Here is a 16,519-nt window from a genome sequence, read left to right on the forward strand (position 1 = left end):
GTTCTAATGCTCCAAATACATGTTTACATTTGTTTACCACTTAGAGGCATGGAACCATAATGGCAGGTTTGTCAAATTAATTTTAGTTTCAGGGCCACATTCAGCCCAATTTGATCTCAAGTGGGCCGGACCAGTAAGATAACAGAACAATAACCTATAAGTAACAACAACTATAGACTTTTTCTGTTTGTTTTAGTGCAAAGAAGAACATAGCACAAGCACAGTAGGAGAATGTTACATTTAATAAATAAATAATAAATAAAAGAAAAAGAAAGAAAAAGAAGTGAAATTTGGGTACATTGCCATCTGCTCTGCTGGTCCTGGGTCCTGGGTGTTGTGCTATGTCCACTTCTCTGACTAAAATTAGAGGTAGTTCTTTTTAAAAATGCCTTGTCTCACATTGCAAATTCATGTTGCTGGCCAGATTAGACCCTCTGATGGGTCACTTTTGGTCCGCGGGCAGTATGTTTGACACCTGTGATATATGGTAACTTCATTAATCTTGATTTTCTCCTGAGAAAACCGACTCTAGGGTTGAAATTTAGAATTTAAAGTGTGTCATACAAAGGGTTAATTACAACATACAACACCAAACCATTATTTATTTATTTATTTATTTTATTGGATCAGGACCCAGAGAAGCTAAATACTTTTTGAAAAACCACATCTCAGATTCACAAGATCCCACCGTGGTCCATCCTTGCAGGTGTAGCCGCAGCCGCCCGCCCGGTGCGTCAAAAACAAGAAGACGGAGGCATCTCAAGGGCACAGACGAGTTGCGCTTGTTTTATGTCACCGCTTGTCCGAGTGACGCTGGGGAGGGGGGACGCGGTTTCACTGGAGACCCCGCCCGGTCAAGCTGGCCGCGTACCGCACAACAAATCCCCCCTCCTTCCTCCTCGTTGGTCACGTGACAGGGAAGAAAAATAAGGGGAAAAAAGAGAGAGAGAAGAGGAGAAAGGATACGGGTAAAATAAACACCTGGGATATTATCGGCAGGAGGAGAAGTCTTTATCTGCAGGTAAATAAAAGCACGGCTGCTTGTTGGATTAAGGTGGCGGGAACAACAACATGGCCACAACCTGAGAGTTGAGCAGCTCAGCCGAAGTGGCTGAATGTGTGAAGCTAGTTGGCACGAAAAGACCGAGAGAGATTTAATCATTCTGCGTTTTCATTACTCGTGGTTGTGTGTGTGTGTGTGTGTGTGTGTGTGTGTGTGTGTGTTTCTCTCTCTCAGTGTGTGTGTGTGTCTTGTTGACACAGTTTTTGGCCGCGAATAATTTCCGTGAAGTGCTGATGTGTCAAAAGCTTGTGACCAGCCCGCCCGCTCGACACTGAATCACTTTAGTCCGAGCACGAATCGGGGAAAAAAAAAATTAAAAAAAGACACAAGTTAGCCCCGTTATGTCTGGAAACAAACTGGAAGCTCGCTCCCCGCACGATTAATTTCCATTTGGTGGTGGTGGTGGTAGTTTAGGAGTGGAGACACAGTTTTTGTTTAACATACAGCCTTTGACTTCTTCCAGGCTCCTCTCGACTTGCTCCAGATGTGATGAGAGAACATGGATGGATAACAGCTGGATATGACGCTAACAAGTAAGTAACAGCACACTACTAATGTGTAGTTTATTAACTGGTTGCAGGTTTATACCGCCACTAATAAATAAACACCGCCAACATGTAAAAAGCTACAATTAAGAGATGGATGCATTAACGCCGAGGAGCAAGTTAATTTCTCTTATTGTTTGTTTTCTTGCTCCTGCCGGAATAAACCCGGATTAGGAGTTGTTTACTCGGAGGGAATGCCTGGGCCCGGCCTGGTGCCCGGCGGAGCATGTGATTTCACGGGTGTATAAACTCTACATTTTCTCCTCGTTGTGTAAGTCAGCCCCTTTACGTTGCCCTACATTTGCAGTGGGTCAAGATGGACTCTTTCCGGGGGTAGTAGTGTCTCTGCTGGTTTCACTTGAGTCAGCACTGAGGATGTGCGCTGTGGCTGGAAGTGTAATGACTGAAGTAAAATAACTGCGAGCTCATTGAGAGGAGGGGGGGAGGGGGGGGGGACCGGATGACTTCGGTTGAAGTCCAGTGTGCAAACACGGTGCAGCATATAACGTCTCTTTTTATTTGTTTGTTTTACACATGCTCCTGCTGTTCTTTTTAACAAGAGATGAGCAGGCGGACTGTGAAACACAAGAGGCTGCAGTTGTTTTTTTTGTTTTGTTTCATGCAGATTTGCAACTTAACCTCTTGAGACTCTGTGTCCTCATATGGGGACATGAAGTTTTTTAGGTTTTATTGCAGCTTATTCCTTTTTCATTTAAACCAAGGGTCTTCAAAGTTTTTTTTTTAAGGCCAAGGACGGCCAAACTACCCCCTACCTGCTACATGTGTTCTGTATTAAACTCGGCTTAATGCTATTTACAAATACACATTATTCAGTGATCTATCATTTTGATCCTATGACTTAAACCCATTGTCGTCATTAGTAGACAATTCAGTCTGCAAGTCTGTAGTGGTAGGTTAAAACGTACAGCAACGAGCTCCAACGTCGCTAATTAGCAGGTACTCGTTTGAGGATGTTGGGACTTCATTGTTCACAATTGCTCAGCCATGCATTAAAATAAACAGTTTTATATTTTGTCACACATTGGCGACTTCTTTATAATATAAATAATGAAATAAAACAAATGAGAACATTGTTTTTTTCAAAAAACTACTACTTCCTGTTCAGAGATGATGCTTACTTTTTGTACGTCTAATAACGTGGAGAAATTAAAAATGCATACCAAATAAAAGCTCGGGTCTCAGGAGGTTAAAGGAGATACTTCCCTGTGCGTTCTACTTACTGGAAGGAAAATCTCTTCTTTAAATGTGTGCACAAATCCATTCAACCTTACCTCTGCTTTTACACTGTTCTTTAGGTGAGTAAAAAAATCTGCTGAGGAGGAAGGAGGAAGGAGGAAGAAATATGAAGCTGAACGAACGGAGCGTGGCGTACTACGCCACCTGTGACTCACCGCCGGACAAGACGGGCTTCCTGTTCAAAAAGGGCGAACGCAACACCGCTTACCACCGGCGCTGGTTCGTGCTGAAGGGCAACATGCTCTTCTACTTCGAGGAGCGCGACAGCAGGGAGCCCATCGGCGTCATCGTTCTCGAGGGGTGCACCGTGGAGCTGTGCGAGTCGGCCGAGGAGTTCGCCTTCGCCATCAAGTTCGACTGCGCCAAAGCCAGGGTGTACAAGATGGCCGCCGAGAACCAGGCGGCCATGGAGTCGTGGGTGAAGGCTCTGTCGAGGGCCACCTTCGACTACATGCGGCTGGTGGTGAAGGAGCTGGAGAGGCAGCTGGAGGAGATGCAGGAGGCTGCGGGGGGTGGCTTTGCCGGCGCTGGAGCTGGAGGCCTGCAGGCCAGGCCTAAGACCTCCAGGAGGGGCCAGGTGGCACGGTCTAGGTCTGGGGCATCCTCCTCTTCTTCCTCTTCGTCTTCCTTATCATCATCATCATCAAGCGCCCCTCCCACGTCGGCCGCCTTATCTTCCCAGAAGAGCTTTCAGGATGAGGGGCAGTTCACCTCCGGATGCTCCAAGGAGAATGGAATCGCCTGGAATAAACAACCATCCTTGGCGAATGGCTTTATTGAGGGAGCGTCCTGTGTAGCCTGGGAGGGCAGCGCAGAGTCTGGGAGTGCGATCGGTTGTGGGGGTGACGGAGTAAGGGCTCCGCCGGTGCCGCCCAGGAGGAGAGGAGCATCCCTGGAGAGCCCCGTCTCTCCGGGCACTGGCTGCTTCTCCAAACTCCACAACTGGTACGGCAGAGAGGTGGAGGAACTGAGAGTGCAGTGGCTGCAGAGCCAGTGAACGGATGGAGCTGGACCATCGCTCTTTCTACGGTTACGTCATTTCTCCCTGATCATCCTGCATCGCCACGCTCGCAGCAAAAAGGCGAGAAAAAAACCCGGGACTCAACTGCAAATTGCCGTCTTAATACCAACACAAAAAAAAAAAAAAAAAAGAGAGAATTAATTAAAATCTTGTCTGGTACAAGAAATCAGTCTTAAAAATCAACACTATTCTTTGTACAATTAAAACAATTTTCTACAGTTAAGCTGAGTAACAATTGCCAATGACAATTAATCAATTTCCAAATCTATGTGTTCAGTTAACTCTGTAGTGGAGCATGCAACCTACTTTGATAATATATATATATTAAAAAAATACAGTTATGTCCTTGTCTAGTAGAAGGGAATAACCCAAGATGGTACTGTGACATGTGAGAAGGCCAAATGAATGAGGAACAGATGACGTTGCACAAGATGAATCTGAATAAATTCAAAGATGAAGCTGAGAGAAGGTCCTGTAGCAATATGAGTAAAGAGTGCTGAGTTTTAATCTTCGAGAGAGACCTTTTCATGGATTGACTTGGTTAGAAAAGGAGGATATTCTAAGATTAAAAAAGTAGCAATGGAGGGAAACTAGTCCAGATCCTCCTCCTCCTTCCTGTCCATTCTCCCACTAGGCACGTAGCACCCTGGAGGCCTCGCGGTCACTCGTGTCAGAGTGTGCTCTCCGAGGTCTCCGGGGGCCGTGGTAGGACCCGATTGTCTCGCTCTGAGCAGCACACCCTTTATTTTTAGTCTTTGTTCGCTAGCGGCCAGACGATGCTGTGTCATAAGAGTCACTTGGTTCTCTCTTTTGCCTCGTGTATTTCCTAAAAGGAAATACTTATCTGTGTACCCTGTGTAAGACTTAACGTTCTGTAACTCTCCAACAGATTCGTTTTACGCCTTCAAGTCCTTTAAACACACACTGTTGTATTTTCTTGTTACAGCCGATTAACATGAATGTTACTGAATGAGTGTAACACCACTTTTTTTTTATTTGTCATTAATCGTTACTGTTCCATGTTGGAAATTAACACTAGCAGTCTTCACAACGAGCCTTTTAAGGTGATGACGTCATTTCTATATCCAATCTTAGAGTTGTTTACATGTTTTTGTTGTTTTAGATGTGCCTTATGTTATCTTTCTAACTCTCAGTTATTGCACTTTCGAGCATCACAGTACGATGACGGTGATTGTTGGGGTTGACTTTACCTCTTTTTTCCCCACTGTTCCTCGTTTCTTTCTTGCATTCCTGTTCCTTGCATCCTCGCCAAAGGCTCATCTGAGTTAAATCTTTTTTTTTTTTTTTGACAATGCTTCAGTTACTCCTGTCTGCATCAGTGCACAACACTCTCGAAAACGACAGCGTGGGAAGGAGCGGAGCGCAGTGTGGATTGTGTTTCTTAAAATGGCGAAACTGTGATTGTATCCTTTTCACACATGTTATCTAAAGAAATATGGGAATGTGTCAAATTAAGCGTATCATAATCGCACCTATCTTCTTCCAACAGTGTCCGTTAGGGAACACAATCTAAAATGGACAATAACCAATTAGATTTTTTTTTTTTTAAATGATTTTTGTAACCAACAGTTTATATGCATATGTGTACACAAAGGATTCTACAGAATAGCCAATAATATGTGACATATTGTGCTATTATGGTACCAAGAAAAGTGTTTTGCTGTAAACCACCCAATAAAAAGTGTTCATATTTGACATTTTGTGTGATGAGTCGCATTAGATGTTTTCTCTTTACATTATTTTCTCAAAAAGTGGCGCAGCCTCGAGTGTGGACTCGTGCAGTGCAGCCTGTCCCTCGCCAGGTGTCGCTACAGAACTGCTCTAAATTGTGTTGTATTTTTCTGGGATATCAGACGCTCGCACCTGGCGGGCAAGGTGAATTAACCATGTGGCCGACCGAAACAAAAACAACAATAGGATTCCTCCTGTTTCAGTGTCCTCTCGTGTCGCGAGGTCACATATAAGCAGTGTGCGTGACTGTGGTGCAGATGTATTGAGGAAAAACGCCACTTTGTCGAGATAGAAATGCTTTTCCCAAGACCGTTTGCTATTTTATCTTTTGTCGTGGAGGAATAAATGTAAAAACAAAAATGTAATATAATAAGATTAGTATCATATAAATGACTCGATGAATTAACTTAACAAAATGTACGGGTATCCGGAAAGACTTGTCGGCAGCGTCAGGAAAAGCCTGTGTGTGTGCATCTTGCGCACAATGTGCTGCTGGCTGCGACTTTAAAACAGCGCTAAAATTGGGAGAGCGACTTCCTGGTCGGTAGTTTCGAAATAAAAGGACAAACAGACCTAAAAATACGAGTTAAAAGCGTCATGTCTATTGTGGACACCCGTCTACAACTATGCTTTCTACCTTCTTTTTGGAAATTTGGAAATGACCAAAAAACAAAAGAGTGGCTAGATAGATACAACAATACACAGAGTAAATATAAAGTGTTTAAAGCAATATAGAAACTATTTTAGACATATTTTAGACATATTTACGACCAATGAGACACTTTATACAAAGAAACAAACATCTTCGCTGAATTACCTAATAAGCTACGTTAAGTGGTTGCGCAAATGAAACGTACTGTCCTCTACTAAATTCTCGTTCTTAAAAACGCACCGGGGTACATGCCTCTTATTTTGAAAACACATCCGGAAGTTGTGCATTACCTCGTGCTTGACGCAGTTTGACCGCGCTAGCTACTTTTTTTTTTTTTTTTTTTTTTTTTTTTTGACAGCGGAAATGAACAGTCGCCACTTTTTTCCGCGTCAAGTTCGTGGCTGAAAGTTTTTTTTTTCTTTCCTCTTTTTAGCGGAGGAGCAGGCGCGTGCAGTCACAATGAGAGAGAACGCGACGGGCATTTTAGGATGCAGCTCTTTCTTCTGATGTCCACTCTCCCTCCGCTGCTGCTCCTCCTCGCCGACGTCGTTTAAGACTTAACTTTAGACGCTTCTCCACACATTTCCGTTATGCGAAATCCAACTTGGTGGTTAGTCGTCGTGCTGCGGTGGGTGCCTGTCCGAGATAACGGAGAACGTGAGTATGTTGTGAGGGTCTGAGCCTCTTGTCAACTTTTATCCTCTCCTTGTCTTAAAAAAAAAAAAATGTCCTAACATCACTCAAAATTGGTCATTTCACCACGCGAGGACTAATCCCCCAAAAATAGCAGCAGTAGCAGTGGACATCGCTTCAAGCAAAAGTGACCTGTTTTGTCTTAATTGGTAATCGTCGAGAAATGTGCTCGTGTGGATTTTAAAGGGCTGCGTGGAGCTGGAGCGGATTGTTTATTTTATTATTTTGTCCCCCTCAAAATTAAAATATTAGTCCAAAAAACAACAACATCAAAGCTACACATTTTTAACCCAATACACTTTTCATTAACTCAACACGTGCTTCTTTTTTTCTTCTTCTTCTTCTTTTTTTTTAAAAGTAATTTTGCTATAAAGTTAAGTAATTTTAATATTGGTCACCATGGTGATGACGCAATACTAAACTCATTGAGGCGTATTTTAATTTGCCAAACATGGAGACTTTAAAACAAACAAAAAAAAGTAATTAACTTATCTACCGTTTATTTTTTATTTATTTATTTATTTATTTGCTGTTTTTTAAGCAAGAACTTAACAATCTGAGATTTTAATGCTCTTGCACACACAATTGCCACAACATTAGGTACACCAGTGCATTCTAACATGACAGACCTGAGAGGTGCTAATTCATGGTCGTTTTTGGAGGACACTACTGCGTTTCTGTTATTTAGTCAAGCCCTCACTCACTGAAATGAGATCTTTAGAATAATAGAAACTTTTTTTTTTTTTTTTTTGGTGGACAACACAGTAGTACTACAAACCACAGCCTGCAACATCAAATTCTGGATACCCCATATCATTTATGAAGACGTATTGCAGCACTGTTATATTATATTCCATCCATTTTTTACTAGTGTGCCTAATTAACTGGCAAGTGAGGGTGAGCGGGTTCTGCTCGGGCCAGTGTGCGCATGCCCAGGTCAGTGGTCAAGCCTGGCCGGATAGAGGAGAAGATCAAGCGGGGAGCAGCCAGTTGTTGTTGTTGTTGTTGTTGTCACTGTCCAGTGTTGTGTTGTGTTGTCAGTAAATCAAAGGGGTAATTTTGGCGTGTGAGTTCTGGAGGGGTTTGGCTTCTATTTGTGACTCTTGGCTGCACATTTCTGTCTTTGTTAGGGCCAGTTGCAGCCTTAGACCTTAAGCCAGTTTCAGAATTGACTTTCAGATTAGGCCTCGAGCTGCGGTGGTTAAGTTTCCGACGTGGGTCTATCATTAATGCAGGATCTTGCAAAATGAGAAGTACATATTTATATATATATGTGTGTGTGTGTGTTTACAATTAGAATGTGTTGTTACAAAGTAAAACCTGCCTTGCTGTTCACACAAGCAGGTGTGTAGTCGTGTTGGCTGCCAAAGTTTTTTGATAGAAATAGTGCCTGGGAGGGATGGAAAGTAACTAAACCGACTACAGTCATTTGCTCAGTTGTAGATCTGCTTGTCTAAGGCCCTGTAAGATATTTACAATCGGCCCTGCCTCAAGCAGATACACACATAGTACTCCTCTTACCCCCCAATGCATCACAAATGCAAATCAAAATACTAAAGTGTGTCTGTTAATTACGAACCAGAGCCTGCAAAATGAAAACACATTTGAATCAACAGTTATTTTAAACCAATGCTGAATACCGTAACTCTCATGAAGCTAAGATTTAATGCAGGACCGATTTTATTGTAATAACATGATAAATGTAAAGTAAACATAAGTGGTTGGTGTGTGATAGAGCCATTAGACGCTAATTAAATTTTAAGATGCATGTACGAGCAAGCAAAATTATGACTGCATTTGTTTGCTTTGTTGTAGACCAAGCTGTCCAGCAGATTATAAAGTAGATGCAATTAACCCCGCTTTAACCAGATACAACATTAAACATTAACGCATCATTAACATCAATCAAATGATGTATATTGCACAAATGAGTAATATTGATAGTGGTGTTACCCACAATGACCCAAATACAACTACTTCTCTTTAAATAATAATTTGCTAAATCACGTCTGACAAATTCTTAGCGTCTCATTATAGTGTGGTGTAGTACCGTACGCATCGCCACGCTCATCGCCCTGTCACAACGTGAGGCCTTGTTTGAAAATTAATATAAATCTAAGATGTTCGGAGCAGCATTCAGATGGTAATGTTTACCTTCTGCAGTATTCCCAGCCCTCCTCAGCTGAGGTTTTAAATTCTTCGGTGATCCAGTCATTCACATGCAACAGTTGACAGATCTTAAGTCACTGAAGCACGGATGACATAATGACATAAATACTTGTTTTTGTTTTTTTTTTGTTTGTTTTTTGTTTTTTTGCAGAAGTAATGCCAGCCGAAATGTACATGAAGTTTCCAATGTAGACAGTGCTGACTCTGTGATCCCCAGGCATGAGACTGACTGTGAATTTGAAAGTTTGGTGCACGTCCAGATTCCTAATTTGCTCGCACAGTCATAAATCATTGATAATAATTTTCAGAAATCTGTTTACTTGCTTACAGGCAAGTAAACAGATTTCTGAAAATTAGTCTAGGTCATGTCTGACACTTATGTTTTGTATCTTAGGTATTGCTTATTATGTTTTAATGTATAAAATAACCCTAAAATGAAAAAGTAAAAAAAGCAAAGAAAAACAAAGCTGTGGACAAAAAATTTTTTTGCTAACAAAGAAGTCTTGACCACACTCCACAGAAGAGCATGACCTTGATTATAATATGATTACTTAGTTGGTTTTGTGCACCACAACACAGTGCTGTCTTATAAGCAGTCTCAGCAATATTTCCTGGAAAGAAAAGACCTGCGTTAGGGTTGAAGCATTAGCAGTTCGATTATTTAAGTTTGCGGTTTATGACGCATTGTGCATGTTTAATTTACACGTATACGCACGATATATACGCTGCAGACTATTTCAAAATGAAAGCGGTGAACTCTGCAGCTTGGTCTATCGGGCCGTAGGTTAGACAATGTCATGCCATGTCTCAACTGAGATGTTATCAGACTTCAGCTGTTCCACTTCCCTCTGGCCTTCTAAGAAATCTACTGATGAGACCTCGAGAGAGGGTCTGACCCACAGTGGCCCTGCAGGTCGAGGAGAAGAGGGAGGCGACCTGGGACATAACTAATTGCAAGCAGACGAGTAAGATTTAAAAAAAAAAAAAAAAAATGAATGAGGGAAAAAGAAGAGATTCAGTGTTTCTGCAAGTGTTTGGGGGGTAAACGCATTCATGCCTGTGTGTGTGCATTTTTTTTTTTTTTTTTTTTTTTTCCAAAGCAGCAATAATTAGAGGCTGTGTGTGTGTGTTTTTGCGTGTGTTTACCCCAATGCGCCCCTGTTCTTGCTGTTGGAAGAATGTTGATTACAGGCTCGATTTAGCTGCAGCAGTATGAGGATGTCGCGTAAAACATGTGTATGCTTGCAGGCTATACATTTGCAGCACATTAATGGATTTGTGTGTGTGTGCCTGCGTGCAATGAGGATGTACCAGAGGTATTTGTTTTTTTTCTCAAGTTGCCCTATCAGACTTCTAGGAAACACAGCATGAATATTTATTTATTTATTTTTTTTGTCATGGCTGGTTTCTTGAGGTTATGCAACTGAATAATGTAGAGCTGCAGCAATATGTCATTGCAGCTACTTCAACACGCCAGCACTCGTTACAGCCGTGCAGACAGTTAGGCCCCAGACCTATTTGGACAGCGACACAATCTTCATGATTTGGGCTCTGCATGCCACCACGTTGGATTTGAAATTAAAAGACTGAGAGCTGATTGAAGAGCAGACTTTCAGGTTTAATTCAAGTGGTTAAACCAAAATATCCTATGAAACATTAAGGAACAGCAGCCATTTTTAAACAAATTTCCTCAAAAGTAATTGGACAAATTAACATTACCATGAATAAAATGTTAATTTTTTAAAGTATTGTTGAGAATCCTTCCTTGAAGTCTTTAGTGGACATCACCATACACAAGGTTTCCTCCTTTGTGATGGTTTGCCAGGAGTTTACTGCAGCTGTCTTCGGTTGTTGCTTGTTTGGGGTATTTCTGCCCTAAGTTTTGTCATAAGCCAGTGAAATTCATGCTCGATCGGGTTGAGATCTTGTGGATTGACTCAGATATCACAGAATATTCCACTTCTTAGCTTTAAAAAAACTCCTGGGTTGCTTTTACTGTACGTTTTGGGTCATTGTCCATTGGTGCTGTGAAGCACAGTCTTATAAACTTTGCTGCATTTGGCTGATTCTGAGCAGAAAATATATCCTATGCACTTCAGAATTCATCCACTGTCTTCTGTCACATCATCAGTAAAACCCTAGTGACCCGTTGGCCGTTGGAAGCCGTGCATGCCCATGCCATTACACCGCGTCCTCCATGTTTTACAGGTGATGTGTTGTGCTTCGGATCATCAACAGTTTAAAGCCCTCTGCATACTTCTCTCTTCCCATCATTCCGGTTCACGTTGATCTCAGTTTTGTTTGTCCAGATAATGCTGTTCCAGAACTGGGCTGGTGTCTTTTGATGTTTTTTTGACAAAGTCTAATCTGGCCTTTCTATTTTTGAGGCTGATTAATGGTTTGCACCTTGTGGTGAACCTTCAGTATTTACTCTTACAAAATCTTCTGTTTATTGTAGACTTACTTACTGATACACCTACTTCTTGGAGAGTGTTCTTCGCTTGCGTGGATGTTGTGAAAGGCTTTTTCTTCACCGTGCAAAGGATCTTGCGGTCATCCGCCACTGTTGTCTTCTGTGAACGTCCAGGCCATTTTCTCAGAATGTACTGAACTGATGATTTGGCCACATTTCAGCTGTCACTCTGACGGATTTTATCTTTTTTTGTTCAACCTAAGGACGGTCTTTTATACTTTCATTGACATCTCCTTTGATGGCATGTCGTGGGTTCACTGCAACAGCCTCTAAATGCAAACGCCACACCCGGAATTAACTGTAGACCTTTTACCTGCTTAAATGATGAAGTATTAATGAGGGAATAGTCCACGCAGCTCATGTAATAGCTTTTGAGTCAACTTGAAAAAGAGGCAGCTACATATTAAATATCCTTAATTCCTAAACCCTTCCTCGAATTTGGATGTGAATAGAGAGTCTTTAAGCACTTTAAGCCCGTATTGACGATGTAACTGTATCTTTAACATGTTTTGGGAAACAGCTAAGATAACAAAACCTGTGTCAGTGTCCAAATATATGTGGACCTCACTGTACGTGTTCATACCAAATAACATTTTCTGTTTATGTGATAGCAGAAATGGGAGTTGCGCCTCAGCTGAAGTGAAACTAGGGTCACGTTCTCACGCAAAATACCCAATTTGCATCATGTCACATAAGTTAATTCCCAACATGAGCACAGAATTTGCTGTCTCTGCAGAGAAATGGGACTCTTGGGTAATGATTCTGTGTCAGAAAGAGGTATTTTGTAACAGCCAACACTGAAACTTCTCTGTTGGCTCCTCATGAGCCCCAATGTGGAAAAGTTTATAACTCCTGAATTAGCCTTCCAGGAAGTCAGATGCCTGTAGATGATTCACGTCCGATCAGAGTGACTGAAGGAGCCAATTATCTCTCTGCCAAACCCCCTGAACAACTCCCACACACACACACTATTACACATGCACATAATATAATATCGTACGTCTTAAATAATATCATGCATCTTCTCAATTCACAATGAATCAGAAACACATCACAAGCAGGGCTGACTCATTCATAAAGTGCTTTCGGATTTCAGACAGATATGTCTGTCGTACTCTCCCTGGCTGGAACAGCCCCTGAATGCTTGAATTGGCTGAATTGTAGAGATTTGACTCAGCCGAGTTGTGAATGATGGATTGTTGTTGTCAACTTTTCAGAAACTAAGCCTGTGTTTAAGGGTTCCAGTCAGAAGTTGAGGTCAGCGTTTGGTGGTTGTGTAGTTGAGAAACGTACTTAAACTGTTTAGTTATTCAGCGTGTGTGTGTATTTAATGTTCTGTAATATTCATGCCAGTCGGTGTTTATTTTGCGAGGACTCGACGTGTGTGTGCGCGCAGGACAAAAAAAAAAAAGGTCCTGCGCATGTTTTCAGCTGCTCTTCATTTAACAGCATGTGCAGAAGCGTAAATGTGCTCAGGTCAGTCCACCCAAATTCCGACCCCTTTTTTAACTATAGTTTCAGTTCACTTTTTGTAATTGTTCCGTAGAAGTATTGATGTGGTTGCTTGTTGTTTCAGTAATGAAATTGTTATAGAATTAGGATTTGGTTTTTAACTTCAGAATAATTTAACATTCGATACGTGGATCTTGAACATCCCTCGGTTTAGACTGAACATGCAGATGTTTTCGGTTTTTATATTATTTTAGGATTTTGTTCCGGGAAAATGCGAACAAACCCCTTCACCACATAAGATAAACATTAGATTTACTTCTGAATACTTTAATGAATATCGTTTTTTTTACAATGTATATTTTGTTCCGTGTTGCTCAACCCTTAACATCAGTTTTTGGAAATCTCGACAGGAAGCACCCGGTCGAACAGAAGCCTGAAATAACAGGTTTCAGTTCATTTATCATTTCGTGACATTTGATCGGAATTGGAAAATTAGAACGGCCCAACGTTTCCTAGCCCTGATTACAATATATTTACTTCTAATATAATTTTGAGTTTGTCATTTCAGAGGCCTTTAGTGTTTTTTGATGCTTGACAGTCGCTACTGACCTCATTCCCCCCCCCCCACACACACACACACACATCACATCCATCAATCCAGCCAAAGCCAAACTTTTCTTTTTTTTTTCCTGTGAGCCCTCTACTTCAGTATTTCCTTGACATGCCAGGATCTGTCTTTGCACGATAATGATAGACTGCAAACTGCACAAAGATGGTTTGTATTAGTCACTGGTAGGATGCCGGACAGCTGGAAGGATGCTTGTTTGGCAGTTTTTAAGGGATTCTTGGGAAGTACTGGACGCACAGTCATCATACTGTATATACTGTTTTCCTTTGAGGTTTGCACAGCGGGACTGAAAGTCGAACATTTTCGATGGTGTGTGATTTTGTTCTTATCGTTCCGATCCAGACCCTTTAGCTTTGCTTCTCTCCCAACCTGCCCGGCTCTCCGAGCTCCCAGACCACAGGAAATAGCCAGAAAGTAGCTGGTCTTTATTTCTGTGCGTCTTAAGAATAGCAGCATTGTGTTATTGTTGTGGGAATGTAGGGCTGAGCTGGAGAACCAAAACAAAACCCTATGTACTGTTTGGGCCTGTGCATATAACGAAAAACTGTGTCCTACCTCTCGTTTTCTTTTATTTAAAATGACTTCAGCGTACTTCTGCTTTAAGATGCAGAGCATGGAAAGCAACATGTAAATTAAGTGATTCTGCAGAAGTGATCTTTTCTGCTCTATGGTGGCATTTCCTAAACCAGTTCACTGTAAGACCTATAGTAAAAGTCAAACACGGTGGATTAAAGGTTGATCTTGTCCCAGAGCAGTCTTGTGTAACGTTGGTGCATCAGTCATTTTTCTTTTTTGAGAAATGACGCCTTACTAATCTCCACCAAGAATACACTTCCTTTCCTTTGTTATATGGATCCACGCATCTAGAACGAACATTTTAACGTTTGCTGGTGGTTTATGTCGGTGGCGACGTAGCTTCAGGCTCTCCCTGCCTTGTGTAATTCTGAATCAGCTGATTCTTACTTCTGGCTATGGGAAATTAAGGCCGAGGTTATCTCATGTTTCAGCACTACTTCCTCCTTTACAATATGTTCTTCAATTATGTAAGCTGTGTGCGTCTCGCTTTCTGCTCTGCTTATTATCAAAGCTCTTTCACATCTCATTTCACACAGCATTCAGGAACACAGAACCACAGCCAGTCACAACCCTGCAAGTGTGGATCTTTTTCATGTTCCTCTCTTCATATATGCATCAAATAATCAGGCAGTGGAATATATAGATATGTATATTTTATGAAACACGCTTTTAGCTTCGTATAGCTGATGGTACATTGTGACACTTTTGCTCGATGCGCAGCAGCCCGTTGCAGTCAAGTATAAAACATGAAGTGAAAGGGATGGAAAAAGGTCACGCGGTGTCAGTTCGTGTTAACTCGTGTGTTGGCTACCAGTGGAGCAGGCTGTTTTGGCTGTCATAACAATATTGAATAGTGACTGTATTGGTGGGAAGTCCTGGCCTTTTGTCCTGAAAACAGACTTGCATAATGGTGGCTTGAGGGTTTCTACTTATCTGTGTCCATCTTATATTTTCTTTGCATCTTGTTTGGGTTTATGTAAGGTGTGGCATTTCATACTCTAGACACCATGGACACACTGTGGTCTTATTTTCTGTGTTCTGTTTATTTTCTTTTAAATATTTTCTGTGTTTATATACCAAACAAGGGTAAGCATGCCATAGCAAGAATTCAATTCTTATCAGAATATTATAAACACGCCATGTGGATTTCATTATGTTGCGTGTTCCAACAGATACAGAACAAAAAAAATACCTCTGCATGCAATTGCATTGGATTTATTTGATCAGAGCATGGAATTAGGTGACACAACTCTTTGTCTTTTAAAGTTATCCATTGCCGCATAAACCTTCCCTGAAATGTTTGTATTTGCCCTTTCAGTTTTGTACTAGACATTATGAATTCCCATCAGCTCGACTACAGACCAAAAATTCCCCTGGTAAAATATGGTGGGAACTTTAGCCTGGCTTCCTGGCTAGATGACACTACGAGCATTATTGAAATTCCTGGATGCTCAATATCCCATTCAGCGTAAAAATAACAATCAAATCTACAAGGGCTGTGAAAGTTAACACGAAATTCTTTGAACACCACATGTTTTTTTTTGTTTTTTTTCTGACGTGCATTTTTCAAATTTTACCCAGCGGAGATCATTAATACATTCTGTATTGTCAAAACAAAACAACAAAAAACACCCGAATCTTAAAAGAAGACGAAGAAATCGGCAAGAAGAAAGAAAAAACAAAGCAGAAATTGATGAAGAATTGGGTCTTTTGAATGCCAAGTTCAACTTCAGAGCCCTGCCAGATAGACGAGAACAAAGTTATCTGCCTTCACCATGAATGTGAACAGAGTTGCCACCAGATCAAGCACATAGCTGAGAGCAGAGATGTTGATAACAGGTTTTCAAAAAGTGATTCATTTGCATCAATCGTGCCTTAATGCTACTTTAATCATTCTTCTGCTTGCGGTACTACGCTCTGTTTCAGCTGGCCAACACATCCTGCTGGAGTGTTTTATTTTTAGGCTGGTTGAAGTGCACCTGAATGTGTTTCAACTGTCTCACTATTTTATAGCCCGACTGAAGCCAAACTGCAACTCCTGTTAACAGTCTTCTAAAGAATGTGAGTGACACGTGGCAGGTTAGGGAGTCAAGTATCACTCAGGGATTTGATCAAGTTTTTTGGCTTCCTCCCTGAGCACAGCATGACACATGAACAGCACTGCTTACCTGCATAACTAACAAGAGGTTAATATCACATTGGGTTTGGTTGTATAATATACATAACATATTGAAAATA

At 41.4% G+C, this 16,519-nt stretch overlaps 2 protein-coding genes across 4 annotated transcripts in view; both read left to right on the top strand.

Annotated features, from left to right (window-relative positions):
* Positions 1 to 886: 886 nt before the first annotated feature.
* pheta1 (PH domain containing endocytic trafficking adaptor 1) lies at positions 887 to 5,602 on the top strand. Of its 2 annotated transcripts, XM_047591306.1 has the most exons (4): positions 887 to 1,021; positions 1,527 to 1,596; positions 1,783 to 1,879; positions 2,925 to 5,602. In XM_047591306.1, exon 4 carries the CDS (start codon positions 2,972 to 2,974, stop codon positions 3,860 to 3,862), a length of 891 nt encoding a protein of 296 aa, XP_047447262.1. In that variant the 5' UTR covers positions 887 to 1,021; positions 1,527 to 1,596; positions 1,783 to 1,879; positions 2,925 to 2,971; the 3' UTR covers positions 3,863 to 5,602. The 2 variants fall into 2 exon arrangements, with proteins under 2 accessions (XP_047447262.1, XP_047447261.1); XM_047591305.1 differs by lacking the exon at positions 1,783 to 1,879.
* A 105-nt stretch (positions 5,603 to 5,707) lies between these two features.
* sh2b3 (SH2B adaptor protein 3) overlaps positions 5,708 to 16,519 on the top strand; it is a 48,905-nt gene continuing 38,093 nt past the window's right edge. For both annotated transcript variants that reach the window (XM_047591301.1, XM_047591302.1), the window contains exon 1: positions 5,708 to 6,947. The gene's annotated coding sequence lies outside the window, so the exon portion shown is untranslated. The remainder of the gene's footprint in view (positions 6,948 to 16,519) is intronic.

This window comes from Mugil cephalus, chromosome 8, assembly GCF_022458985.1.
Source record: "Mugil cephalus isolate CIBA_MC_2020 chromosome 8, CIBA_Mcephalus_1.1, whole genome shotgun sequence".
Taxonomy (NCBI): Eukaryota; Metazoa; Chordata; class Actinopteri; order Mugiliformes; family Mugilidae; genus Mugil; species Mugil cephalus.